At 61.3% G+C, this 27,792-nt stretch overlaps 1 protein-coding gene across 3 annotated transcripts; it reads right to left on the reverse strand.

The window, feature by feature from the left end:
- Window positions 1-1,159: 1,159 nt before the first annotated feature.
- On the reverse strand, window positions 1,160-26,472 carry WNT4 (Wnt family member 4). 3 transcript variants are annotated; one of them, XR_008793700.1, is made up of 6 exons: window positions 25,279-25,935; window positions 13,579-13,814; window positions 5,054-5,185; window positions 4,816-4,958; window positions 3,190-3,994; window positions 1,160-1,575 (listed from the first exon to the last, which is right to left on the reverse strand). XR_008793700.1 is itself a non-coding variant. In XM_056123105.1 (5 exons), exons 1-5 carry the CDS (start codon window positions 26,322-26,324, stop codon window positions 3,527-3,529), a joined length of 1,017 nt encoding a protein of 338 aa, XP_055979080.1. In that variant the 5' UTR covers window positions 26,325-26,472; the 3' UTR covers window positions 3,140-3,526. The 3 variants fall into 3 exon arrangements, 2 of the variants coding, with proteins under 2 accessions (XP_055979080.1, XP_055979079.1); XM_056123105.1 differs by lacking the exons at window positions 1,160-1,575; window positions 25,279-25,935 and adding an exon at window positions 26,287-26,472 and having other exon boundaries at window positions 3,140-3,994; XM_056123104.1 differs by lacking the exon at window positions 1,160-1,575 and having other exon boundaries at window positions 3,140-3,994.
- Window positions 26,473-27,792: the final 1,320 nt, after the last annotated feature.

The raw sequence follows: 27,792 nt of genomic DNA on the forward strand, positions 1-27,792 counted from the left end.
TGTTACAGATAAAGAAAACGGGTCCCAGAGAGGGATAATGAGTCTTCCGCGATACTATATAGTAAAGAAGAGTCGGAGCTGTGATTCCAACTCACTTCTGCCTGACCCAAAGCCCAGGGCTTTTTCCAGATCTAGAAACGGGTTGGACATAGACACCTTAACGTGTCTGCTACCATCATGGGTTCTTTCTCTCACCTTGCTTCTCTCTGCCTTTGACCCCGGCTGACACTGCAGTGTCCTTTTCTCTCCAGTTTACTCTACCTTGTCCCCTGTGTGTTTTTCTCTTCCCAGTATCTGTGGGTACTCCTGCTTTGCTGTAAGCCCTTTCTCATGTCCCTTGACCCCAGGAAATGTAAAGCTTATGGCAGCCTGGGACGGATGGCTGTGTGAGGGGACAGGGGTGGTGTGAGGGTAAGGGTTGAGGTCTTCATTCCCCTGGACCAAGGTTCCTGAACATCGACCCTGTGTCTCCCCATCAGCATGGCTTTCTTTACATACCTCCTCCCCACCAGCAGGACTCCTCAGGACTGGGATTTAGTCCTGGCCGTAACTTCCAGCATGAACTGTCTGGATCCCCGCATCCTAGCTGGGATTTGGTTCTTTTCCATCGTTCCCCTTTCTCCTGCATTGCCACATGCTTCTCCAGAATGTCCTCCCTTGCCATAGACATCTTTAGAAAGGTTTTGTTCAGTTCATTAGGTGAAAGCTGGGCTAGATGCCTGTTACGGGCCAGCAGAGGGTGTGTGTGTGTGTGTGTGTGTGTGTGTGTGTGTGTGTGTGTGTGTAGAGAGAGAGCGAGAGATACAAACGCAACTAGTTATTGATATTTTGATCAGCCCATTAGGTTGGGTGAGATGCATTGTTGGTGTATGTGTGTGTGTAGATAAATACATACTCCTCGACCAGTTATTCATATTTTGATCAGCCCATTAGGTGAAGGCTGGGTGAGGTGCATTGTGTGTGTGTGTGTGTGTGTGTGTGTGTGTGTGTGTGTGTGTGTGTGACTTACCTAATGCTTTTCAACCAGTTAAGAGGGCACAGGCAAGGAGAGCCCCATCTCTAAAATTTACTACTATTTATCTGCTTTTCCCAGGTCCTTCCCCAAGTCTCTCTTCTTCCTCTTCTGGGGGAAAAAAATAAATTGCTGCCACAATTGCAAGATAAAGAAATAATCATTTTATCGTGCATCAGACTATTCGGGGGGGATGGGGGATGTCACAATGGCGAGGACCTGGTATAAAACTGGAGGGTGGGATGGGGATAGCAGGGGTGTAGCAGCATCCAGAACTGGGACTTCTCTTCCCAGTAGTTCGCCTTGGCCTGGGCGAGGCTCTGGAGAGGGCTTTCCGCGCAACGCAGACCCGCCTGCCGTTCCAGAGTGGGGGCGCTGCGTCGGGCCCGGGCCAGCTCCTTCTCTTTTTCTTTTGGGACAGTTTGAGCTGGTTGTCCAAGTAGCTCCGTTCTCCTGCAATTGTGGATTCCTTTGGCTTCAGGGGAGCGGTTAGGGTGGGGGCAGAGGTTGCTCGAGTCCAGTTTGTGCTCAGGTCGCAGCCTTCAGACCCCCGGAGGAGCCCCCTAGGAGGGCAGAAAGGTGAAGCTTCTGGAAGGGTACAGGCTGTCCCACTTGGTGGGCCTGTTCCCGTCAGGGCCCGGACACGGTGGAGGGGACAGTGGCGTAGCGCTGTCTCTGCTTCCTGTGTCTGGGTCAGGCTATGGCCAGCGAGGGAGAGTATTTTCCCTGGCAGGGAGCAGACAGCTCGCCAGACTCGCCTGAGGAGCAGTGGGCCCAGCTGGGCAGCTGTGGGGACACTCGGTCAGCTCAGCTTTCATCCACATCAGAGCCAGCCTGCCCGAAGATTATCCCACATTCAGATCCGTCCCCAGCATCTTGCAGACTTTGGCCTCCTCCTTGGATGGACACCGAGCAGAGAGCTTGGCCCGAGCCCAGTGTGCTGACCCGCTCCCTGGGGGAGTCGGCAAGCAGGAGGCACCACCCCCGGACAGACACCGAGCCCCGAGCCAAGAGCCTGGGGTGTGAGACGTTCCGGAGGGGATCCCAAACCTCAAACCTAGAACCCCAATGTGGGGGAAGCGTGGAGGGCGGCAGACGGCCAGTTCCCTTGGTGGCTGGGAGTCCATCTGGGAACAGTTGGGTCAGGCCACACCAGCTCTAGCTGTGCCCAGAGCTCTTGGCTCTGGGCTCTTGACAGCTCCGGCTGCTCCACAGGGCCAGGCTGGGGTTGCAGGGGCCACCTCGGGGTGGGGACAGGGCTCCTCTTCCTTAGGGTGGCACTGGGGACGGGGGGGGGGGGCCTCAGTTGCTGAGAGCGCCCCTTCAGCCCCACCCCGTCAGCTCTGCCACTGTCTGGACCTTCAGGAAGGACCCAGGCTTCAGCTCAGCCTATGGGTCGCAGCACCTGCTCTCTCTCTCTCTCTCTCTCTCTCTCTCTCTCTCTCCCCCCCCCCCACCCCCCTGCACAGTCCAGACTGGGCCCCTCCCCATGGCTCAGACCTGGGGACCTGTGGGTAGGGAGTCCTGGGGGAGCCTCTGCCTTGTGCATGTCGGGCCCTGCCCAGCGCTGCCCTCTGCCATGACAGGCAGCAGCATTCCACCTCCCAAGGACGCAGCGGTCAGGCGAGATAGCCCGGGGCTGGGCTGGGGACACAGTCGTTGGATACGTGAAGGGAACGATGGCGGGGGGAGAGAGCGCTCTTGCACGTGGCCCTTTTGCCCGTGCGTGTCTGATGAGTGTGTTCGTGTGTGGGCTGTGCTTTCCTGTCTTGGGGTCACGGAGGGGGTGACTCCCTGCAGAACTCTGCTGAGAGTTCTGCTCTGGAAAGGGACCCTCAGCTCCTGCAGGAAGGGCTGAAGCGCTGAGGGGGGCAGCAGAGGGGGCTGCGCTCTGGGTGGGACTCGAACTTCCTCTTGCCCTGTGCTCACCTGCTTTTCCTGCTCCAAGAGGGACCTCCAGCCGCTCTGGATGACTGGCTTTTACCCTTTGCCCTTGACCTTTCCCAGGGCCTTGAGAGACAAGGTGACCTGGCCGAAGCTGCTAGGGTCTGTGTGTACGCATGGTGTGCCACATCCATCAGGTTGGCACCTCGTCCCCCTGCCCTGCCACCGGGCCCCCACTTCCCCGCCATGGCTGGGTTGGTCGGCAAGTGGCCGGAACACTCCTCGTTACCCACCTTCAGTGTGCAGGTAGAAAGACGGACACGTGACAGCAGAGCGGTCAGCAGCGGCCACATGTGGACAGCTGGAAGCACAAGCAACGTCCTTTTGGTCAGTGGCAGCCACCGAGGTCCAGGCTTCAGGGAGACCCCGGCAGATGCCCTGTCGGGCCCGGGGAGCAGGGGGGTTACGTGTCTCCTGCCTGGTTTCGGCAATAAATAAAAGAGGAGGACCCAAAAACCAAACCAAAACAAAAAATACAACCAGTATCTTTGGGGGCGGGTGGCGAGGGGAACTGTTTGAACGGCCGGCTGTCCCCAGCCCGTGGTGGCGGCGCCGGGCGCAGGGCGGCAGTCACCGGCACGTGTGCAGCTCCACGAGCCGCTGGCACTGGCGGCACTTGACGAAGCAGCACCAGTGGAACTTGCAGCTGCAGCGCTCGGCCAGCTCCACCTGGGCCGTGTGGAAGCCGCGGCCGCAGCACAGCAGCTCGCAGCCGTCGATGGCCTTGGACGTCTTGTTGCACACGCGGCCCCGCGTGCCCAGCACGCCACTGCGCATGTCCTGCTCGCAGAAGTCCGGGCTGGGCTCCAGGTACACCAGGTCCTCGTCCGTGTGCGGCTTGAACTGCGCGTTGCGTGGCACCAGCGCCCTGGAGGAGCCCACCCGGCGTGGCTCCACCTCGGTGGCGCCGTCAAACTTCTCCTTCAGTGCGTGGCCCACCTGGCGGAAGGGTGGCACGGCGCGCCAGCACGTCTTCACCTCGCAGGAGCCCGACACGCCGTGGCACTTGCACTCCACCCGCATGTGTGTCAGGATGGCCTGCGGGGGTGGAAAGGGGAGAGCTGGCTGCGGGCTGTGCTGCATGGCCACATTGGACCCTAACCCCGGGGGTGCTCAGAGCTGGTGGCTGAGGGGCCGCTTGGGTCTGCACTTTTTTTTTTTTTTTGGAGGGTCACACCGGCAATGCTTAAGGGCTTATTCCTGGCTTTGCATTCAGGAATTACTCTTAGTGGTGCTCAGGGAACCAGATGGGATACTGCGGATTGAACCTGGGTCGGCCGCGTGCAAGGCAAATGCCCTACCCGCTGTACTATCACTCCAGCCCCAAGACTTAATTTTTTTTTGGGGGGGGTCACATCCGGCATTGCAGAGGGGTTACTCCTGGCTTGCGTACTCCGGAATTACTCCTGGCGGTGCTCGGAGGACCATGTGGGATGCTGGGAATTGAACCCGGGTCGGCTGTGGAAGGCAAACGCCCTGCCCGCTGTGCTTTGGCTCTAGCCCTGGGTCTGCACTCTCGAGTGCGGGGCGCAGCTCAGGATGTTCGTGGTAACCCCAGCAGGGTTCACCGCCCTGCCGCCTGTTAGGTGTGTGACCGAGAGCCTGACCCCCCATCTTGGTCTCTCTCCGGGTGTTGGTGCGGCATGTGCTGTGTGAGCACGGGGGGCGGGTGCTCCCACTCTTCTGTAACTCTGCTCTCCTATGTCGCATGCTGCCAGCCCGGACCCCTTGGGCAGCAGAGGCGCTGCTTGGAGCTTGACCACAGACATGGATTTGGAACTGTGTGTGGGTGGGGAAGCATCTGCCCCCGCTGTGGGAGTGGCAGCAGGGAAGGGTGGGATGGGGAGGGGGCACGCTACCTTCCTGCCCGCCTCGTTGTTGTGGAGGTTCATGAGGGCGCGGCTGGATGAGGCCCCCTTGCTCCTCTCCCGCACGTCCACGAACGACTGGGAGAACGCCACACCGTAGGCGATGTTGTCCGAGCAGCCGGACCACTGGAAGCCTGGACGGGGTGGGTGGGCACAGGGGGCCGCGGGTGAGCGAGGGCCCGGGGCAGGCCCCCAGCACCCCAGCATGTGCCTCGGCTCCTGCGCTTACCCTGGGGGCTGACCCCGTGGACCGTCCGGTCGCAGCCACACTTCTCCAGCTCCCCGCTGCTGCAGGCGCGTGTCACGGCGAAGGCCACACCTGCCGAAGAGATGGCGTACACGAAGGCCGCCTCCCGGGTCCCTGTGGGGGCAGACGGAGGTAGGCTTGGGTCCTGGTCCCTGACTCTCCTCCGCAGAGGCAGGAGGGACCCACGTGGACACCCCCGGCCTCGTGCCCACAGCCTTCTCGGGGCGGAGCATCTCCTCAGCCCCACAAAGTCCGAGTCTTCATCACCCCCCATTGGACAGAGGTGAGTGACCACGTGGAGGTCCCTTGGGGCTTGGCTGAGTCAGCAAGCTGACCACTGAGGGGTACTGCTCTCATCCTCCCAAGACCAGGGAGGTCATTTTACGGGAGACAAGGGGGGTGGTCTTGGTCCCCCTGCAGAGCCGTTATCAAAGCCGAGCTCTTCTGGGGTCTGTGCCCCAGCGGCCCACCTGCTCCCAGGGGTCCCGCCCAGCCCTTCCTGTTGAGGGGCCCTGGAGGATACTGCTCTATCTCCCTTTTAAGAGTGAAGTCAGGGGGGGCTGGAGAGAGTAAAACGGGGAAGGTGCTTGTCTTGCATGCAGCTGACCTACATCTCATCCCTGGCATCCCATATGGTCCCCTGAGCACAGAGTCAGGAGTAAGCCCTGCACACAGTTGGGTATGGCTTCAAGCCTCCCATCTTCTACAAGAGTAAAACCAGAGAACCCCCTACTGCTCACCACCCCTGGTGTGGATTGGGAGTGCCTGTCACCCCCCTGTAGTCCAGGGGTGTCTACTGCACATAAGCCACCTTGGCACTATGCCAGGCCACAGATGGCCATGTGGAGAGCCAGGGAGGGGAAGGGACTTGGTCCCAGTCACCCAGTCAGAAAGTTCCAGAAGCAGGACTCAAAAAACGGGTGTGTCTGCATCCCCTTTCCCAGACCTATCCACTCCCAGGCTCCCCAGGGGTGCTATTCTGGTGTGGCCTCTTCCCCTTCTTCAATGGGTGTTTTTATTCTCGTAGGAACTGTGCCTTGGGGTGTCACTGCTATGGGACCCCCTGGGTATGTGTGTGTGCATGTGTGTGTGTGCGTTTGTGCACATGTGTGTACATGATGCATGTGTGCATGTGTGTGCATGCATGTGTGTGCATGTGTGCATGGATGCATGTACATATTTGCACGTACACATGTACATGCATGTGTATGTACATGTGTGCATGTGTGTATGTGTTTGTGTGTGCGTGTGTGCATGTGTTCATGTGCATGCGTGTGTATGTGTGTGTGCATGTGTTGGCATGTGCACACATGGAGGGCTGAGTGTAGGACCAGCAGGGCCTGCTCCTCACCCAACCCTGTGAGGGTCTCTGTGTGCTCGTGACTGTTCTTCTGTGTCTGGCTAGAGCGCCCGTGTCCGCAGGAGTGGAGGGGCCGGTTTTGGCCCCACGGTTGGCAATTACCTCTGCGACACCCAGGCCAGAGCTCTGCCCCCAGGAGCATTGGCTGTGGTCAGAGGGAGACAATCACCTCCTCTGTGCGCGTGTCTGTCTGTGGACAGGCAGCAGGAGCTGAGGGCTGGGCTGGGGGCAGCGCCGTCCCCAAAGGCTTAGGACGCCCTGTTCTCAGCTGGCCCTTGAGCCGGGGCTCCTGCCCACCACCCACTCTCCTCGGCCGGCTCTGCCCGGGCCTGGCTATTTGGGGCCGGCCTCAAGGGGCCTGGCTGGAGCCACGGGGCCTCGGCAGTCTGGGAGGGAATCTTCTCCAAGTTAATCGAGGTTAATAGCAGGATCGTGTTGGTTGGTTTTGTGCTGTGGCCGCCCAGAGAGAGACGACTTCAGTTTCTGGTATTTCTGGTATTTCCAGGCCTGAACCAGCACAAATCTTTGCCCCAAAGACCCAGGGGGGAGGGACAGCAAGGGATGGGGCAGATGGGGCGGGTGGGGTGGCCCAGACCCCGGCCTGGCACGCCGCTTTCTCCCTGCCCCTCTGGGTACCCAGGTGGTCCCCAGGCGTCTCCCCCCACCCCCTTCGCAGCTCCTGGGGCACAAAGCTTCCTGTGGTGTTGCTCAGGGAGAGAACTCGCCTCATTCTCCAAACCCACACCAGGGCCTGCTCTCCGGTCCCTCCTTCTGGAACAGGGATGCTGGTTTCTCAGCCCGAGGTGGGTGTGGAGACCCCAGAGGAAGGTCACAGGGGCCTGAATGTAGATATGAGGTGGTTCCAGGCACTGGATCATTCACAGGCTCACCACAGCGACCCTTTCACGCCTCATTTTACAGATGAGGAAACTGAGGCACTGACTGGGGAAGCACCTTGCCTGACAGTCCCCAGCCACGGAGTGGTAGGGTCCGAATTGGGACTCGGCAGGCTAGTTCCCAGCCATTCAGCCTGGGCACGATCTTGCCTCAAAGGCCCCACAGCCCCCAGGAATATGCACACAGTCACTCTCTTCCGTAGAACAGCCCTAAATCGCAGGAACCCTACCTAGGTCTGGCCCATTTTCTTTTCTTTTTTTTTTTTTGGGGGGGGGGTGGGTTTGGAACTACAACTGGCAGTGCTCGGCCTCCTCTGACTCTGTGCTCAAGCGTGACCCCTAGCAACACTTTGGGGACCATCTGTGGTGCCAGGGTCAAATCAGGATGGCAGTTGCTGCAGCTGATGGAAGACAAGTGTCTGTCTTCTGTGCCGTCCCTCTCTCCCCTGCCCAGGGTGGTCAGGAGCCCCCACAGGACACCATGGCCAAGTCATCTTGCCTCTGGAGTCAGTGGCAGCACCCTTCTAGAAGTTTCTGTTCTCCTCCTTGGCTCCTGTGTGGTGACCTCCCCAGATCCCGCCCATGCTGGGGGCTCCGACTGGAGTCTTGCTGGCTAGAGGGCACTGGGCTGCGAGGCTGAGGCAGCAAGGACTAGGGTATGCCCCGTGGAGTAGAGGGGCTCCCTGGCCATGTGGGAGATGACCGCCCTGCTCAGTGGCCTTGCCTATCCCAGTGACAGGGGAGCTCGTCCTGCCTTTTTCTTCCTGAGACAAGCCGAGGTGAGGCGGAGTTCTCGAAGGTGCTGGCAGCGGGCCGGCACCCTTCTCCATAAAGTCATTTGCTCCGACCCACTGCCAGTTTTCACCTCCCCGTGGCACTTCCGCCCCCCCCCCCTCCCCCCCCCCCCCGCCACCCGGTCTGCCTCAGCCGTGTTTCCTGAGGTCAGAAGGCCCGGGAGGCAGAACTATCTGTCTGCAGAACCCGTGATGTGCGACTTTCTGAGGGCCGCCTCGTGCCGGGGCCCTCCACAGGCTGAGTCCAGCTGTGACACCCAGAGCAACCGGCTGGACAGCCCTGCCTCCTGGGGGAAAGACCCATGGCTGGTGTGGGGCCATGCAGGAATGGACATAGGGGCCCAATGGAGTCCTCTGGCCACGCCCTCCCCTCCTGCGTCTCTCCCGCAGGGCGGAGGGGAAGCAGCCCTCTGAGCCACAGCACAGTTGGAGGAGAAGCTGGTGAAGCTGGGCCAGGCCTCAGGGCAGCAGGGGGGGTGGTGCTGGCACCGGGTCACTGGGCACGTCCTGGCTGGCCGCAGCGGGCCCTGGCGGTGGGGCAGCGTCGGCTCTGGCCCCTGAAGCTCTCCCCAGCCTGTCCCCTGCTGGCCTTTGCTCTCTTTTCTCTGCAAAAGCTCATCTTGAAACCACCTCCTGAAGTATCTGTGGATTTAAGAGGCTTGATAACAAGGGCAAGAGAAAGACTTGGCCGCTGATCCAGGCCACGGCAAGGCTTTCGATGGCACGGGCTTCCTCTCTGCACCTCCTTGCCCGACCCCAGTGGGAAAATGGCATTGCCCGCCTCTGCTCTCCCTGCTCCTCACAGACCCAAACACATGCTTGGGCCTTCTCTCCATCTCCAAGAGCCTTTGCTCTGCTGCTGCTCCTAGTTTGCCTCTGACCCACCAGCACCCAGGGGGGCTGCACATCGCAGACCTCACAGCTGCATGCCCGGGGGGGAGGGGGCCCTGGGGAAGGAAGTAGGCACTCGCGGGTCAGACCTGAGCATAGATGGGGGGAGGGGTCTCCATTCTCTTATCCACAGACGAGGGCTGGTAACAGGGGTTTTGAAAATCCAAATGGGGTGAACAACAGAAAGTGCTTCGCCTGTTCCCGGCACGTGCAAGGCGCTCGAGACACAGCATCTTTGCTGAGTGTGTGGTCGGGGTGGAGTGCAGCCACTTGATTTGCTGGGGGTAAGTCTGTCGGGCCTATTCTGGGGCCACTGATATACCAGCAGGCCAACAGCTTCCTCTGGGCAGGTGCATCCTTGCTTGCTCCTCTCCAGCTATGGTCACTGCTGTGAGCCCCCATACAGCACACTGAGAAATGGGGGTCGGAGGGGACTGTCCTCCAGGATCTCCCGTTGGTCTCCTGACACTTCTCTGTTGGCACCAGGAAGTCACCCCGAAGGGAAGCATGTTCCCACCCCTACGGGGGTAATGGGATCTCCACATTAAGAAGACAGGCCTCACCAAGGCACGGTCCAGCCTAACAGTCTCTGCATATTCAGTCCAGCCCAAGGTGACCAGCCAGCACGGTGTCCGAGATAAAGCCAGACTCGTGGTTTGCGGACAGACGAACTTAGGCTTGATTCTTCACTGTGCCATGGTCAGTGGACCCCAGTGCCCTCTAGCAGGGCAGGCAGAGCCTGGGGGTGAGGGGTGGCTCTGAACAGAGAGTGCCCCTCATAGGCCAGGGGCATGATGCCAGTCAGAGATGTGGTAACGGCGTTTGCAGATGAGGCCGGGGCCCAGGACCTGCTCGGCCCTTCCCAGTCTGTGTCTTTAGCACGATCTGCTCACAAGCCCTTCAGGCCTTCTCTGGCCTCTACTTCCTCCCCGAACCAAACCCTCCTTATCCTTCCAGCAGCTCTTTCTGGAGCACCAGGTCTGGGTGGTGATCGGAGCACAGAGGTGGCCCCACGTCTCAGCTGAATGTCCACGTCCCCAAGGATGCCCCCGGCTCCCAGGCCTGGCTGCCCTGATGCCAGTGCTACCAGATTTCTGGTGGATCTTTCAGCCAAAAGAAGCCCACGGCTTGGCCCTAACTTGGTGACCATTGCCTGACCATTTGTCTGGAGTCCAGGAGAAAGGGGTTGTCCTGGGCAGAAGGCGTGGAGGCCGCAGCAAGGCTGGTGGTGAGGAGGCTGCCCCTCCTCCCGGGGGAGCGGTCAGTGCTTCAGCAACGCCTGTCTGTACCTTGACGGCACCACTGGCAGGTCTGTCTGGGATGGTTCCCACTCAGCAGGGTGAGGCGCTGAGGCCCGAGAGGACGTGGGCCTCGCCATGGGGTCTTGGTTGCATGCATGGCCCCCTGGCCTGTTCTCAGCTCTCACTGGGGGCCGAGGCAGCTCCCTCCACTGTGGGAGGTGAGGGGCTGCATGAGCAACTCTCCTAGAGGGTCTGGGGCTCCAGGCACAGGGAGCTGCCCGCTCTGGCCACTTCCACCTTTGAGGCCGTGTCACTAACCAGGCTGCTGACAGGTGGGACCTGTCCACCCCTGCGTTGTGGATCGCCGTGAGCTCCGAGAGGCCGGCCCAGGCCAGCGGCTGCTGATGCCTGGGGCCAGTCCTGGGGGAAGCCATGTAGCACGTCACTAAACCCTACGACAACCCCATGGGGCACACACGTGTTCCCCTGTCACTGACCCATGAGGACCCCATGGCCCAAGGACTGATGTGTCCCACCTAAGGTCACGCTGGCCCTCGGCTACCCTCTGCCCAACTCAGCCTGCCCGGAACCTGCTAGCTCGGGACAGACAAGCCTGTCCTGCTCAGGAGAGACCAAGGAAAACCTTTCCAAGAAGAATTTTACTAGGGGAGAAAGTGAAAGGACACGGGAGCGAGGCTCTGGGTGAAGGGGAAGGGCTGGCCCCTGCCACATGGCTGATAACCTGGGGCGGGCAGCACACTGGACCCAGCTCCCAGGACACTAGATGCTTGACCAGGAATCCAGACCATACCTGGCTCAGGTTCCTGCAAGCTGCAGAGCATCTCAGAGTCTGAGCGTGTTTTTTTTCTTTCTTTTTTCTTCTCCCTTTTCCTTTTGCTTTTCAGCCACACCCAGCAATGTTCAGGCTTACCAGGACTTACTCCTGGCTCTGCACTCAGGAGTCACTCCTGGCAGTGCTAGGGGCTCATATGGGATGCCGGGGATTCAACCCAGGTCGGCTGTGTGCAAGGCAAACTCCCTGCCTGCTGTTCTTTTACTCTGGGCCCGACTCTAAGCTTGTTACAGCCATACGGGGCTCCTGCCACACTGCCAGGGAGGAGGCATCTCTCAGCCCTCACCAACTGCAGGTCAGGGTGATGCTCAGGGCTTACTCCTGGCTCTGCGCTCAGGGATCACACCTGATGATGCTCTGGGGGCCATGTGGTGTGCCAGGGATCAAATCTGGGTCAGCTGTGTGCGAGGTGCCCAGCCTGCTGTACTATCCTCAGACCCATCAAGATTGCTTTTTGAAGAGATGATTGGGGATGGAGATAAACCCCACTGGTCATCTGAAAGGTGTCACACAAAATGTGGAGATGTGAGAAAGAGAGTGAGAGAGGAGGAGGCGGGGGAGAGAAAAGGAAAGAGCTAGAAGAGGCCACACTCAGAAGTGCTCAGGGCTTACTCCTGGTTCTGTGCTCAGGGATCACGCACGCCTGGTGGCACCCGGGGAATCATAGAAGGGTGCTGGGGATCGAACCTGGGTTTGGCAGCATGCAAGGCAAACAAACAAACAAACAAACCTTTGCCTGCTGTACTATTGCTCTGACCTTGCTTTACCACATTTCTATACGATTTTTATTGCAATTTGTTTTTGGATCACAGCCAGCTGTGTGCCCAGGGCTTACTCCTGGCTCTGTGCTTAGAGATCACTTCCGGTGGGGCTCAGGGGACTCTGGGGTGCCAGGGATCCAATTCCAGTCGGTCGTGTGCAAGGCAAGAGCCTTCACCCCTGTACTATCTCCCCGGCCCCTCTCTTAAGTTTGAAATGGTAACAAAACAAAACATTACCAAGAAGAGTGGGAACTCCAGGTTGAGCCAAGAGTTTGGGAACCCTGAGGAAAGGGCACCCCCAGCCTGCCGGAGCTGCCCAGACCCAAGGAGGAAGCTGACAAGGTGTGGGGGTGCAGGCGTGCAAGCAAGGGACAAACTCAGTGACCGCTTCACAAGCGCCACCTTGCTGAATGCCCATGGTACGTGGGGGCTTTCCACACTCAGGGTCTGCCTTTGGGCCTCCTCGAGCTGGGCACCCTGGGCGCTCCCAGGGGCTCCCTCCGTGCCGACCCTCACCTCCCTGGGCTGGGCTGCTTCGGCCGAGCAGCAGAGCTCGGTGGCGCCAAGACCGAGCGTGCCTCCTTGGCCTCCCCGGCTCCCAGGAGAAGGCTTCCAAATTTCTATCACAGTTGGTTTCCAACAACATCCAAACACTCTGCCACAAGCCCAGCAGCCTCGGCCGGCCGTCCAGGACCACAGGTGCCAAGACAAAGGTTGGCGCAGGCAACGCCTTCCTGCTGCCGGGGCAGGGCAGGCCGGCTGGTGGCTCCGCAGTGTCAGTTTCACGCTCAGGAAGTGGAAAAAGGCAGCTGGGTTAGCGCTTCCTCGAGGGCCCGCGGCTTGACCCGGAGCCCTCTCCAGGATCCTTTCAGTCGCCCACTACGTTCCCTCTGCCCCAACCCACCTTCCTTCGGCATAACAGCATCTCACATTTCTGATCTCAGCCTTCCCTGAGCACCCCAGCCGAGGTTGGGGAGGGGAGCAGCCCCCTTGGGTCCCCCCCCACTCACAGCATCTTCTTGTGTGGTGGGTAGGGGGGAGTCAGGGCATGACAGAGCTGGGGTATTGGGCTAAGTCCTGACTCTGCCACTCTCTTTTTTTTTGGGGGGGTCACACCCAGCAATTTTCAGGGATTACTCCTGGCTCTGTACTCAGGAATTACTCCTGGTGGTGCTCAGGAGACCATATGGGATGCTGGGGATCGAACTCAGGTCGGCTGCATGTAAGGCAAATGCCCCCTACCCACTGCTATCGCTTTAGCCCGACTCTGCCAGTCTTGAGTTCTAGATACTTGGGCAAGTTTTTCTAGATCCCCGTGCCTCAGTTTCTCCATTTGCAGCACAGAAGCGCATCTCAGAGGGCAGCAGAGTTAGTCCCTACTTCAGTGACTGGTCAGTGCCTTCACCGTGAACCCCAGGCCCCTGCTGAGCCAGAGGGCGGGCCTGTCCCCACCGGACTCTGTAGAGCCCATGAGGATGGGCGGGGGTGCCGGGCTGAGTTCTCAGTAGGAATCGCCAAAGGGACGGACCCAGGCTACATGTTCATGTCGCGGAGAACGAGCCCCTCAACTTCTGGGTCTGTTCCCGGGTGCCACGCTGTCCTCTGCCCTGCCCGGCCTTGTTGGTTCCCTCTGGAGGATGGAGGTGCCCATAGGGCGCCCTCTCCCCGCCAGCCGCGCCCTCGCCACAGCCCCTGTGGGCTCCCCTCTCACCTTGTGTCACCACCTTGCCAAAGACAGGCAGGGAGTCGAGTGTGGAGCAGTTCCAGCGCCGGTTCCGGAACTGGTACTGGCACTCCTCGATGGCCAGCTGGGCGCCACGGCGCACGGAGTCCATCACCTCCAGGTTCCGCTTGCACAGCTGCACCTGCCGCTGGATCAGCCCCTTGAGCTTCTCACATGTCTCCTCCTCCGAGATGCTTCCCACCGACGACAGCTTGGCCAGGTAGCTGGGGAGAGGAGATCCGAGTGGAGTGCAGGGAAGGGCGGAGGGGGGAGGTGTTCCCCAAGCCCCGGGAGGAGCCTGGGACTCTGGGAACTGACCTCTCTCTGGATCTTTGCACAGCCACAAGGCAGGTAGAGCACTAAGCGGGGAGCTGAGGGGAGCCCTCTCTGCTCTGTGCCTGGCGTGACCCCCAATCCAGCCCATGGCTCTGTGTGGAGGTGCTTGAGGCTGGGAGGCCACTGCGGGACCACCGCCAGTCCGTGACCTGAGCCCGTCCGAGCTGCAAGGGCAGGATGCTCTCGGCCAGCCACGCCCAGTGTCAGATGCAGCCAGGCCCCTGGGAAGGCCAGGGTCAGGGAGCGGGGACGAGTGGGTCATGCTCTTTCCTCTCCAGTGTGAAGCTGGGGTCATGTGATGGCTTTCCCCCTGGGGGTCTCAACAATCACAGTCTGGAGGAAACCGTTCTGTCGCAGCTCCCGGACCTGTTGCCTTGTGGAACTCAGTGTGTCTGTGTCAGCGGAGGCCATGCCTGGCCGTCCAGGGGCCCAACTGTGTGCCCTCCTGTTGCAGCCTCACCCGGAATCTGGGATTTGAGAAGATGCTCACTTGATGGATTCCAAAATGAAGGGGTGGGGTGATGGGGCCATGATGTGCCAAAGTCCCCCACCCGGTCCCTGCATTTTTTGCACAGGAGCGAGACTCAACAGTGGTGGCGTGGCGGGAGGGGAATCCGGCCTCTCTCTCCAGGGAAAGGGCGCCGTGAGCTCAGCACCTTGTGCCAGGCTGGTTCAGGGGTGACACCTGCTGAGTCAGAGTCTGGTGTGCCTGGCCCCGGCTCTTGCTGTGGTCCTGGCCTATTTCTGCTCCCCCAGAGATGACAGAGCAGGACCCAGGGGCTGCCGAACGGGGCAGAAGCACCAAGCACAGAGGCCTGGAGCGACCTTTGGGTGAATCTGTCTCCTGGGGGTGCTGGGACGAGGTGGGGTGGCGGGGAGGGCCTTTCTGTGTATTTCCCTGAAGGTCAATTTTCAAAAGCAGTGAGAGAGATTTTGGTTTTTCTGAAAAGGACGTGGCAGGCCAAGTTTAGGGGGAGGTTACTGCTTGGGGCAGCTTTCTGGCTTCTTGGGGGTGCAGGGGCATGCAGAGTCACTGATGAGGAAAGTGCCCCAAAGGGGATCTGTCTAGGACCCTCACAGAGGAAAGAGCCTGCAGGGCGCTGGACAAGGGAGCGGTGTCCTTCACAGGGAGCCAGGCCTCCCTCAGGGTGACCGGTAAACGTGCGTGTGTGTGTGTGTGTGTGTGTGTGTGTGTGTGTGTGTGTGTGTATGTGTGTGGCGGGGGTCTGAGGGGAGGAGGCTGAGGCTGACTAAGGGAGCTGTCCAAACTTGTCAGAGGATTGTGGACAGACACCTTCTCTGAGACTCAGTTTCTTCATCTCTCTGCAGCATGAGCCCGTGGTGAAGATGCTGATGTGGGAGCTAGGGGGAGCCTGTGTGTGGGAGATGGTCTCCTGTGGGCCCCAGGCCACTGGGCAGGAACGAAGCCTTCATTCACTGAATGAATGAGTGAGGCAGCCAAATAGAGAAGTGCCTCGGACATTGTGTTTATCATGGGAAATCATGCAGTGGTGGCAGTTAAGAACAGCTATCTTTTATGGCACTGCATTAGGACTTGCCTGAGTACTTTAACCCTCAGTGTCATCCAACTGACCCTCATTTTATAGAGGAGAAACTGAGGCACAGACTGCTTAAGTACTTCGTTTTGTTTGCAAGTCAGAAATGTGGCAGCCTTGAACCTGGTTCTGCCCGATTTCAAAGCCTTGAGTGGAGACGATGTTCTTTTATGTGGCTCGGGAGGAGTCTCGACCCCAGTGTGCAGACGGGCAGGGAGGGGCTGGGCTGGCCCCAGGGCAGGCTGTTGCCCAGGGTGCCAACAGTGGGCTGTGATCTCCCCAGCATGGGCAGTGGGTGTGCAGTGGGATCCTCTGGGCCAGAATGAGGTACAAGCTGGGCCTGTGGACAGTGCAGTTGCTGGGACCTGTTCTGGTCAGGACTTGGTGGGCATCTGGCCTTGGAACCTACACCCGGGGAGTCAGCTAGCAGCCCACAGTGGCCTGTGGGGCACCTTAGGAGGCCGCTCTTGGTGAACCCTGGTGATGCTCCCTTCTTATTGCAGGGAGGTCTGACCAGGGGGTCATCACCCCCTCACTGTTGCCTCGGGCCTCTGGTGGTGGGGCCTGGCTGTAGGAAATGACCAAGATTGGATGGGGCTGTGGCCTCTGGCTCTCTGCTGAGCAGCCTTCAGGATGGGGAAGGTCACCAGGACCTCTCTCCTCCTGTCAGCAGAGCACAGGGCCAGGCGCGTGATTTGGGGGAAGGCACGTCCATCCCCAGCCTTGTCCTGTCCCCAGGGTCCTTGTTACTCCCTCTCCTGCAACCAGGATGTGCCCAGGAAAGGCAGGAGGATGGTGAATGTCCTGATAAGCCCAAGCCTCTCAAAAGGGAGGTGACTGAGGGTCAGCGGAAGGAGCTGGGGTCCGGCCTGAATTGAGGGGTCCCGGAGGGAGCAGGTCCCACCTGGCGCTCTTGGCCTGCAGGGGGCGCCAAGAGTCCAGCTACTGGCAGTGGGCCAGGCCCACACTCAGAGGCCGGGAGGGACAGGGCGGCCAGCCTGATGTGGGATTCTTTCCTGCCCAGATGCTAGGGACGAGCACTTGGAGAAAGGTGTGTGCCCTTCTGGGATGCGGGACACCCAGTTGACCTGTCCGTGGCACACCTGCTGGAGCCATTGGCCCCTTTGCTGAGCTGAGGCGGGTGGGTCTGTGCGGGGCCTGGCGGAGCAGCCTCGGGGCCGCCCTGTGAGCCCTGGACAAGCCCTGCCCACTCAACCCTGTCCCCTCTCAGGAAACAGGGTCATCCTGCTGCGGGCTCCTACGTGCTGGGAGACGCCTCTGGGCCCGGTGGTCCAAGCAGACACCCCCTGTACTTGGCCCTGCGGGGACCCGGCTGAAGCTGCAGGGGAAGGGACTAGAGGGGCGGGTGGCAGGGAGTGGCCGGGCTGCCAATGGCCGTGAGTCACCGGGACAGCGTCCAGGAAGAGGCTGCGAAACCTCCTCTACTGAGCGGTGCGCCTGCCCCCACGACTGGCTCCCGCGCCCACCGCCCGACTCTGCCTTCCTTCCTGGGTGCAGCAGCTGACCCCTCTCTGCCCCACCCGAGTCTGTTCCACAGGCTCCAGCCTTGCCTGAGGAGGGCTGGGTGCCAGGGTGCCCAGTGGGTGACTAGAGATAGGCCCCTGGCAGCACTGGCCCAGGCCCACCTGCTGTTTTGCTCTCTTGGACCCAGTTGGGGGTGAAGCCTTGCTCTACAGAGGCTGCAGAGGGGGCTCACTGCCTCCCAGTGCCCTGGCCCCTGGCCCCTCGCATCCTGGCACGGGGTGTACATGAGAGTGGAGGTCAGTAATGTGGCCCCAGTGACCAGGGCTCCACCCTGGCTGCTCCAGTCCCCACTCATGGGAGGGAAGAGTGGCGGCTTGGGACGGGGAGGGGACAGGCCTGCTGAGACCCCAGGGGACCTTAAGAGCCCCCTTCCTGGACCTTCTGGAAGCTCAACCTTTCCCCCAGAAACACACGCATGCCACATGCTGACCCAGGCGCTGCCGCGGGCTCAAATGTCCACGCACAGGCCTTTTCTGAGGGAGCGAGAATGGCCCGGCTGGGCCCCGAGCGTTACTGCTTTCCCCTTCAGCCTGCCTGCCTGTGCGGCCCCGGTTTGCGTTTCTTCCAGCCACAGCTGAGTCAGGCTCTGAACATCCCCACCTGCGCCCCAGCCACCAGGTCTTGAGTCCCGGCCATGCTGTCCAGCAGGCCACCCTGCTCCACTGCCTGCCGGCGAGGGCCCCGTCTCCACACAGAGGGGTGGGGCCAAGGGGTCCTCCCAGGAGCCTTCCCCACCCCACCCCACCCTGCACCCTGCCTGCGTCTGCAGCCTGCGAGGCTGGAGGGCCCTGCCAGGGAGATCAGATCCTCCCAGCCACCTGCTGTTTTCATTAGAAACTAAAATTAGCTGGGCTGGTCCCAAGCTTTTCCAGGTTTGCTTGCTTAAAAAAAAAAAACCCACAAAAAATAGATATATTAAAAGTCTGCATTACACAGGTTCCTAGAAGGAAGTCCTCACCTCTCGACTCCTTCTGGTGTCTGGGAGGAGAGGGGACGGAAAATAGCCCGAGTGCTTTGGAGGCCAGAGAGATCAGTGTCGTGGGTGCTGGCCACGCTGCCGGCCACTGCCCCCTCCCGCGGCCTCCCTGCTGGCTGGGCCACATTTAGAGCTTCCTTTGGGGTGTCAGGCTGAGACTCCGGGGAGGAGGAGGAGGAGCCGGAAGGGAAGATGGAGGGCTTCGGAGTGGGGAGCCCCCACTCCCCAGCCCAGCCCAGGCGCTACTCTTGGGCAGTGAAGTGAGGCACCTGGGCTGCACCCCACACTGTTCTCCTACCTTGGAAGGTGTCTGAGTCCCTGGCCCTCGTGGCCTGCCGCTCTCACCTGTCCCAGGACCCTGGACCCTCCCTGTGGACATCAGGGCGAGGCGTTGTGCTCCCTGCGGCAAATCAGTGGGTCCCCTGAACTCATTGTGTCTGTCTATGGAATGCGCAGAATGACAGCTCTGACCTCTGGGGCTGCCACAAAGCCACGTTCACTCAGCAGGAGGTCCTGGTGGGACCACCCTACCAAGGTGGTCACCCTCCCTCTGTCCACCCCCTTAAGGCCTGGTCTCAGGCCCTGGAGTTGGACTCCTGACCTGTTCTGTCCATTGAGCTGCTTTCACTGGGTCCCATCAGCCCCTTCCCAGCTGGCTTCTCAGACCTCTTGAGGGGGAGACCTGCTCTGGAGAGCATGGGCGGTCTCAACAGTGTCCCCTACGGCCCAGCTTTTAACCCGAGACTCTGCAGCGAGCACTGATCAGTGAAGATGTGGGCTGCGGGTTTTGACACACCCAGGGATGCTCCAAGGGGCGGGAGTGAGGAGCTGGAGCGGGGAGACTGGGGTTAGGAGACCCCGGCTGGGCACCCTGGGCTGAGGACAGCGGGGACAGGGGGAGCCTGACACAGGCTCTGAAGCTGTTTGGGGGTCTCTGCACCTGGCCAAAGAGCCCCGACTTGGGGCACCTGCCTAGCACCCCCTGGATGAAGACCGTCTATGGGAGCAGTGCTGGGGATGGAGCCCGGGCCCCGTGATGGTGTCTCCGTGGAGCTGACTGTCCCTCTGCCTGACCACCAAGGAAACTGTGGTTTGGAGAGGCACGAGGTCGAGCCCATGCAGTGGGTCATCCTGACTCCTGGCCAGGCTCCAGCAGTGGGCCCTGGGCCAAGGGCTGCTTTGGGGAGTGCAGGTGCCGGGGACGGAGACTCAGTCCATGAGAGGTCGACCGCACGGTGTCAGGGTCCATGGAAGGAGTTGCTGCTGCTGAGGCCTGAACCCCCTGAGGACCCGCCTCAGAGATGCTCACAGCAGCGTGGGGGGAGAGGGGCTGCTGCCTCCACCCCCTTCTTACCTGGGCATCAGGGTGCTGGCCCCCTTTCCCCTACTCCCCTAAATCCCCGGAACTCGCAGTGTTACTCAGTGCCTGGCCAGGTGCTCTTTCCTTAGTTGTGGGGTTGGGGGTGGGGGGGAAATAATGACCCTCTGTGGAGCTCCATTTTCCATTTCTCACCTCTGGGTTGTATTTCCCCACACTGATCTCCCTGGGACCCCCTGGCGCCTATACTCTTCCTCCTCAGAAGCCTCAGCCCTCTTTTTTTTTTTTTTTGCATTTTGGGTCTCACCTGGTGATGCACAGGGGTTACTCCTGACTCTGCACTCAGGAATTACCCCTGGTGGTGCTCAGGGGACCATATGGGATGCTGGGAATCAAACCCAGGTCAGCCGCGTGCAAGGCAAATGCCCTACCTGCTGTGCTATTGCTCCAGCCCCCTCAGCCCTCTTTTTTTCCCACCTCTTGGTACGACTTTCCCTGAGGCCTGCTAACCCCCTCCCCTTGCTACCTGCTGGGGCCTCCACCCTCATGCCCCACTCACATATACATTCCCGGGCCGGGAAGCAGCATGGATGGAGCCCGGGTAGGCTGTCCTCCTTGGGGCAGCTGTGCTTGTAGAGGGGAATGGCATCAGATCGGGGGCCCTTCTGACCTGGCAGTGTCCCCAGAGGTGCCTTTCTCGTCCTCACAGCCACCCAGCTAGCCACCTCTCCCGCTACTTGGTGAGGGATGGGAGCAGGCTCATGTCTGGTGGCTTCCAGAGGGTTCTCGAGCCTGCAGGCCCATCCTGGAGAGCCCATGGCCACACTGCCACCCCCGTTCTCTGGGGCTGATGGGGAAAGCTTTGGTTCCCTCCCTGGCTGAGAGGTCCATCCCCTGCAGCATGGGGCTGGCTGGAGCAGGGGGTTGCAGGCCACCTTCTTCTGCCGTGGGGGGTTCTGGTCAGGGGTGTGAGCCGGGGCCTTCCTCCATCCTTCCTGCACTTCCTGCTCTTGCTCACAGCCTCGCCTGGGTTCCCTTGCGAGCAGGGAGTGGGCTGGAGGCGCCTCCCCGCACACAGCCCTGCTCTATCCACCGCCTCCCTCCCCTGCTCTTCTCGGACCAGGTCCCCTCCACCACGGGGGTCTGACTTCTTGGCAGGGGGACTTCTAAAACATAGTTTGGTTTCAAGTTTGCCAGGAGATGTGGGAGGTGGAGGGGGGTTTGGCAGGGAAAGGGGGAACTGGTGGGGTCACGGCAGGGAGCGAGCCTTATCCTGAGTTTGGCTGAATCACAGAAGATGCAGTTCAGGACTCAGAGATAAAACCTGGCAGCCCCTGTGGAAATCTGGACAGCAACCGTGGGGTCGCCGTGTCGCCTTCCAGCTGAGGCTGCCAAACACACCAGCAGCGGCTCTCGCGAGTTCCTTGGGAGTGGGGGTGACCGGTGGGGCCCGTGGCAGGCAGCTGCCACCCCCATCCAGGGTCCTCCCCCGCCTGTCCCGGCTGGCTCGGCCTGAACCCCTTCTTCCCAGAGGGAGGAACGAGAGGAGGAGGAGGTTCGGTGCAAATGCTCAGCTTTCCAAACGCACCCACAGGGCCTGAATTGGGCGAGTTTCAACAGGTTTAGGGAGCACTGTCTTGTCAGATGCTTGCTGAGTTGCTCAATTGCTAATCCCAGGCTGAGGGAAGTTAGGACACAGCAGACAGCTGGGTCGTGACTGTGAGCGCCTCAGGCAGAGCCGGGTCCAGGGGCCCTGTGCGCAGGGCAAGGAGAGCCGGCGCTCAGCCTGGCGTGGAGGAGTCAGCCTGGCCAGAGGGGTGGAGGTCGGGCAGAACTGCCGCTCTGCTGGGTGGGGGGGGGGTCAGTTGGAGGGGGATGGCCCCAATTGCTGGCATCCAATTTGGCTTAGGCTCCCTTGCCCCGTGACTCAGGGCAGGGGGGCATCCCCTCATGCCCTGTCGAGGACTGTGAAGGGCTTGGATGTTGCGCCAGGGGACCCAGCCCTGCCTGTGTTAACTGAGCACCTACAATATGCCAGGCCCTCCGAGGGGACAGGGGGTGTTTATCTCCTGTCAGAAGCACCTGAAGCCACACTACTGGACTACAGCCACTGGTTAGGAAACAGTCTAGAGTCACCTGTAAAACCAGGCAGAGATGGACAGACGAGTGCAAGTCAGTCTCCAGTGCTGTTGGGAAGACCCTGGCTCTGTACCTATGGAGTGAAGCACTCGAAAACCTTCTCCTGTCTCTGGGGTAGGGGCGGGTAGGGACCCTTAATAGCTCTAATGTGGTAAAGGGGATGAAAGTTCTTCACCTGCCCTGTCCCATGGGGCACTATCTGGAGAGATCTTCATTTGACTCTGGGGGTTGCTCCTGGCATCAGTGGGCCCATCTTGGATGCTGCTCCATAGCCCACAATGCCCATTGCGGGGCCCAGCTCCCAGGAAAGTGAAGAGGATTGTGGGCTTGTTGTGACTGGAACCCAATGTCCTGAACTGGGAAGGGGGTGAGCTTTAACTCTAGGAAAGGAGAGGCCCCTTTGTTCTGGAATCTGGTGGCTCTGCCTGGCCACACCTTTACCTCTGGGTAAGACATTGCTTCTTCAGCTTGGTTCCCACCTCCTGCTGCCGCTGCTAAGGGGATACCCCTACCCACTGCCTGACTGGGTGAGCCACCACTGGGGTGCTTGGCTGAGACACATCCAGGATGGAGGCAGTTATGTCCATTGAGGGAGGCTTGCCCTGGACTCACTGGAGATGTGTCCAGCAACCACTGCTCTTGGGGCTCCCAAGAGAAGTGTGACTCGGGACACCGAGGGACCTGCCAGTGTGCCCTAGGGGAGATGACAGGACAGGGGTGTAGGCTGGGGGAGCAGGGCCTATGCTCTTGGGTACCCTGTGGGAGGGGACACCTGCTCCCCTGGAGCCTTGCCAGGGTGCCATGGTGCCATGGTACCTCTTACAGATGAAGAAGTTGAAGTCCCTGTCCAGGTGACTCAGAAAGGTGAAGTGAACTCCAGTGACATCATAACAGGACGGGGCTGCCCTGCCCCACCTCCCCATGGTGGCCGTCTGCTGGGGCCCAGCTTTGCACCCCACTGTTCCTTCTCCAGGGCCTCCACACTAATAAGAGTGAAGCTTCTCTCTCCTCTCTCCAGCTTCTCTCTCCAGCAGCCAGGATGAGGGGACAGAGCGAGGGCTGGAGTCTGGCCTCACAGGGGGACAACACAGGCATTTCCCAGCTGGGTCTGTGCGGAGGCTGGGCTCGCACCCTACCGACAGGTCTGTTTCGCGCCATCCTTCCCTCCCTGGTGAGGGGGGAGCTGCCACAAGCTGTCAGCTCACTCGGGTGCCAGACTCAAGTCTAATCAACAGCTCCCGGCTTCTCCGGGCTTGCCCAGGCCTCGGGCTGTGGAGCCCTCCCAGTCCTGGCTCTGTTCTGCCCCGCAGCTGCACACCGCAGGACACCTGGGCTCCCTACCAGGCTACGCATCCGACAGATGACAGGCTGTTTTGCCACCGGCCAATCTGCCGGCTCTGGGCTAGAGGGAGCATGGACAGTCACACCTTGCCTCTCTGAGGGCAGCCAGCCATCCCCTGGAGCTGGACTCCAGCATCACTGGCCTGGGAAGGACAGCTCGAGCCACCAAGCCTGGTGGGATACTTGCCTGCTGAGGGCTTTTCCTCCCAGAGGTGGCTTCTGGGTTCAATACTTGCCGTGGACTAACTAAGGGACTTGGGGCACTGTGATCCCCCACCTTCCCATCTGTCAGGATTTGGGGAACCCTAGGGAGCGGCTCTATCATTCTCAGTACAGTGATCCTACCAGCACCTCAGGCTGGTTCCAGCTTACATGATCTCTTCTCAGGCATCTGCAGCATGGACCCTGCCCTACCCAGGTGCGGCAAAGAAGCCTCTCTCTCACTTTTCTCTCTGAACCCCACCTACCTGTTCCCAAGCAGCCAGGTGGTGTCATCTCTTTTTCCAGAACCGGCTTGGTCCTGGCTGCTGCCCGACCTAGCTCTCCATCAGAGCCTCTCTGGCTGGGAGGGGGCTGGATACCCCCGTGCTCCTCCTGCCTGGAGCCGAGCAGAGACCCTTGGCTGGAAGCCCGGGGTGGAGCAGGAACGAACCGGGTCACCCAGCGCCCTGCTTTGTGGCAACCTGAACCATCCCCGTTGCCCGAGAACAGGTTTGCCCACCTCCCTCTCCCCACCCCTGCCGCGGAGCCCCAGACTCAGGCTGTGGAATTCCCCGTGGTGTGGCTGACCCAGAGCTGGGGGACTGGTCCTGGGCTAGGATTGTTGGGGGGAGGGGGATGCTGTGGATGGGGCCCCACAGGCTCTACTCTGGCACTGCCTTGGGGCAGGCTGGTGGAGTGACACTGCCTGGGAGCCCTTGAGCTGGGCCCCTTCTCAGCTCTGCCTTCGGGTGGGTGGAGCACCCTCCCAGGGGCAGGGGCAGGACTCCCGATGGTGGATGCTACTCCCGCCAGGCCACTTCTCTCCCTGCCCGTGTGCAGCACTGGGCACCTGCTCACACCCACTTCCTGTTCTTTCCGAAACACTCATTTTGGAGACCCCCCCCTGCTCTAAGCCTAGGATCCCAAATTGGGGGCCAGTAAGCCCAGACTCCCCTAGTTTCCCATCAGTCCCCTCTTCTTAGCCCAATTGTACTCAAGGGGGGAGGTGACCTAGAAGGGGCAGTGGGAGGAGGGGCGGTGTCCTGCCCGGAACCCCTTTTTGCCATCGCCACTGAAGTGTTAATCAAAGAAGGCTCCAAGAAAAACAAAAACTCTGCGGCCACTTCAGGCTGCCTTCGAGTTCCTCGCCTGCCCGCGCTGAGAACAGCTGGGGGGAGTCCACATCACCTCCATGCCGCCCCTACCCCATCCCTCGGTGGCTCTTACCCCCCACTAACAACACCCCTTTTCCAGCCTTCGGGAACCTGGTTGGCCACAATGACCTCATAGCAACAGCCATTGGGCATTCGGGGCAATTTCATGGGAGATATTTGTTCTTTGGTCTTGATGCACAGAGAATTTTTTTCCTCTCCCACTGTCTCCATGGAAACCCCAGCGACACTCCTGGCCATCCCCCTTCCCACCTCATGCTTCTCCGGATCAATATTGGAGCTTGGCTCCCCACTGGCTGCCCACAGCGGATGGGGGCAGAACTCTGGGCAGGCGGACTGGAGCCGGGATGTAGTCTAGGCGCTGGTCATGGCAGGGGCTATCCCGAGTCCTCCTGCTCTCCGGTTCGTTTAGAACCCACTGTCCCTTCAGGATCCACCTCTCAGCAAATCCCAGTCCTTCCCAAAGGAGACTCTCAGAGCCAGGCCAGTTCAGGGAGATAAAAGCAGAGGGTCCCCAGCGGTCACTCTTCTTCCTCCACGGAGAGGAGAGCTGGTGTCCTGCAAAGCTGGATGGAGTTTCCTCCTGCCCCAGAGAGAGAGCGAGACGGCCGGCGCGGTCCGCGGGCTCTCGGAGGCCAGCGCCCCAGTTTCTTCCCTCCTAGGATCCCTGGCTCCCGCCCCCCAAGCAGAAACAGGTCCCTGCACGCCTGCAGCCCAGCCCGCAGCGCGGCGCAGCGCGGCGCCCGGAGCTCGCGACGGCTCGGGGACTTGTCGGGATTAACCTGCTCTCGGGTCCCGGAGCCCTTCCCGGCACTGGGCTCCCTCCGCGACCTGTCAGCCCGGGCTGCGTGCGCCCCGGGCGCCGCCGTCACCCGTGCCGCCTCCGGGCTGGGAGCGGGACCCGGGGCCGGCGGGGGTGGCCGGAGGGAGGCCCCGGCAGGCAGGGAACGAGCGAGCCTCGCGCCCCGCGGCCGAGACACCTGCCGGGCGCCCCCGCGCCCGCTGCCCCGCGCCGCCCGGCACCACCCCGCTGCCCCCCGGGGCCTGCCCCGCCCCACCGTGCCCGGCCCCCTGCCCGGCCCCGCCGGTTCCGGCCCAACTTACAGCCAGTTGCTGGCGGCGGCCGAGAAGACGGCGAAGACCAGGAGGCGCAGCGAACGCAGGCACGAGCGGGGACTCATGGTGCGGCCGCGGGCGCCCGGCCGCGGGGGGCCTCCCGTCCGGGCCGCAGGTGGGCGCCGGCGGGTGGGCTGGGGCGCGGCGCCGGGCGCGGGCCGGGGCGCGCGCGGGGCTCTGCCTCCGTGCCTGCCGGCAGCCCTGCCCGCTGCTGCGCCCGCTGCCCGGCGCGGACTAGACTGTCAGCGCCGCCCCAGCGCCTGCGAGCGGCGGCGGAGGCGGGCGGCCGGCCGGGGGGGCGGGCCGGGGGCGGGCCGAGGATGGGGTTACCTGGGCGGGTCCAGCGGCCCGGGACACCCCGGGGGCGGGCCGGAGCGGCAGCCCCGGCGGCCTCCCTTCCCCGCGGGACCCGGCTTCTCCCGGGGCCTCCCCGGCCGGGCGCCCGGGAGGACTTGGGGCCCGAGCCCGCTCCAGGCGCGCTTGGCAACGCGTCGCCTCGCCCTGCCAGCCCAGAGGCGCGGCGACCCAGCTGGCCGGTCCCCGCCCGGGCCTTGGGGACAGGCGGGCACAGCTCCCCCAGCCCGCCGCGTCGGGCACTGCAGCGCCGCCCGCCCCGCCTCGCCCCGCCTCGCCCCCCGCCGGCGCCTCGGAGCCCGACACCGGCTGGACCGTGGCCGCCCGGGCCGGGCGCTCCTGCCAGCCGCGCGCACCTAGCCGCGTGCGCTCCGGGCGCCTGGCGCTGCGCTCGGGCGCGCTCGGGGCAGCGTGGCCGCCCCCCGCCCGGCCCCTCCCTGCCTTCTGGCCCGCATGTCCTTCGGCCCAGCCCCCTCGCTGGCGCTCACCTCCCTCCAGCCTTCCGGGAGCTGGACGGGGCCTCCCCAGCTTCGGGCAGCTTGGGACAGTGACCCGAGACTCCGGGAACCCGAAACCTCGCTGCTGGCGAGCTACGAAAACTGGACGCGCCCTGAGCGGCAGAATCTTAACTGAGTCCTCTACCTCTCTGGGTGTCCGTTTTCTCTCGGAGAGGTGGACATTGGACCGGGGAGGGCTTTGTGAGTGTGGAAGGAGCCTAGGAAAAGTTTTACTGGGCGCAGTCTGTTTTGCGCGTAGGTGTCCAGGGCGCTTGTTTTATAGCTGTTCCTAGATGCAGCCCCCAGCGCCGCGCCCGGCCCCGCGCGGGGTGACTGCCTCGTGTAAAGAATGAATGAAGTGGAACAGCCCAGCCTCAGCGCAGCGCCTCCCGTGTCTCCTCGGTTTGCTTATCCTCCGGGGCTATGGGCACCGGGAAGAGACTGCGCCTTCCAGCTCACACCCTCTAGGGTCTCTTGAGCTGACTCTTTGCCCTCCTCTGCCTGACTCAGCTTGTGTCCCACAGGTATTGAGAGGGCAGGGCCCTCCTGTCCAAAAGGGGGAACTAAGGAGCAGAGAGCGCTTGGGGCTGCAGCCATAAGCAGGGTCCCGGCCAGGAGCCTGGGCTCGGTTCCCACCCGGCCCTTGATATCGGCGCCTGGGACTGGTCCTCACTCCCCGGGTTGCCCCCTGCCCAGCACGGAGGCGAGACTTGATAAACATTTGGTGCTGAGAGCGGGCAGAGGTGGCAGGGACTTGTGGAGTTGAGCAAGAGTACAGATGGAGGCTCACGTACCATATGTCTAAATATTTGCAAGTTATAAATCAAGCTAACAAAATGTGAAATAAAATATGTTCCATTCTGTTACCTTGACAAGTACACTTTCATAACAAGCTGGAAGGCCAGCTCTGGGTGCAGACTTCCCCGTGTCCCTGCAGGGAGCAGTGACAAGGCTCACGCAGCCCTTCCTGTCCCACTCTGCCCTGCATGGGGCCTCACTCACACTTGGGAACGTCTCAGCCCCGGCACCAGCTCTCTCAGCCCGCACGTGGGGACATCTCAACCCCCCTCCTCGCCTCCGCCTCCACACACATGGGAATGTCTCGGCACACACAAGCACCAGCCTGGCGCTGTCCCTTCCCCCACAGCTGCTAGGCCAGGGCCGCGCCTCCTCCTGACAGAGCTGTGCTATGGCCTATCTTTGGGGGTGGGGGGATGGAGCCACACAAGAGCGCCCTTCCCCTTTGGGGTGTGACTCGAGACCCTCTGGGCAGCGACTCCAGGGTTCGGGGAACCCAGAATGGGGCACAGGCGTCACGTGCTTATGTCCCCTTGGTCTCCTATGCCCTTCCGGGTGAGTTTGACTGGAGGAGAGTGCAGGCTCTGGGGGCTATGTGTGACAGGGTGCTGAGGTGCTGAACTCTTCTGAGCAAACATGGTCGCTTCCTGTAGTCTCAGTGTGGTCAGAAGAAAATCATCGACAATAACAACAGGAGCAACCTGGCAGCTGTGACATAAACAGACTGATCCAGGGTGGCTGCACACTTTTCTCTCAGACTAGGACATGTTCGAGAGTGATCGGGGTTCTAACTGGAGGATGGTTGGGATCTCAGGCAGAGACCAAGACCACACCAGGACAACTGGGAGGCCTT

This window comes from Sorex fumeus, unplaced genomic scaffold (genome assembly GCF_029834395.1).
Source record: "Sorex fumeus unplaced genomic scaffold, SorFum_2.1 ptg000047l, whole genome shotgun sequence".
NCBI classification, from domain to species: domain Eukaryota; kingdom Metazoa; phylum Chordata; class Mammalia; order Eulipotyphla; family Soricidae; genus Sorex; species Sorex fumeus.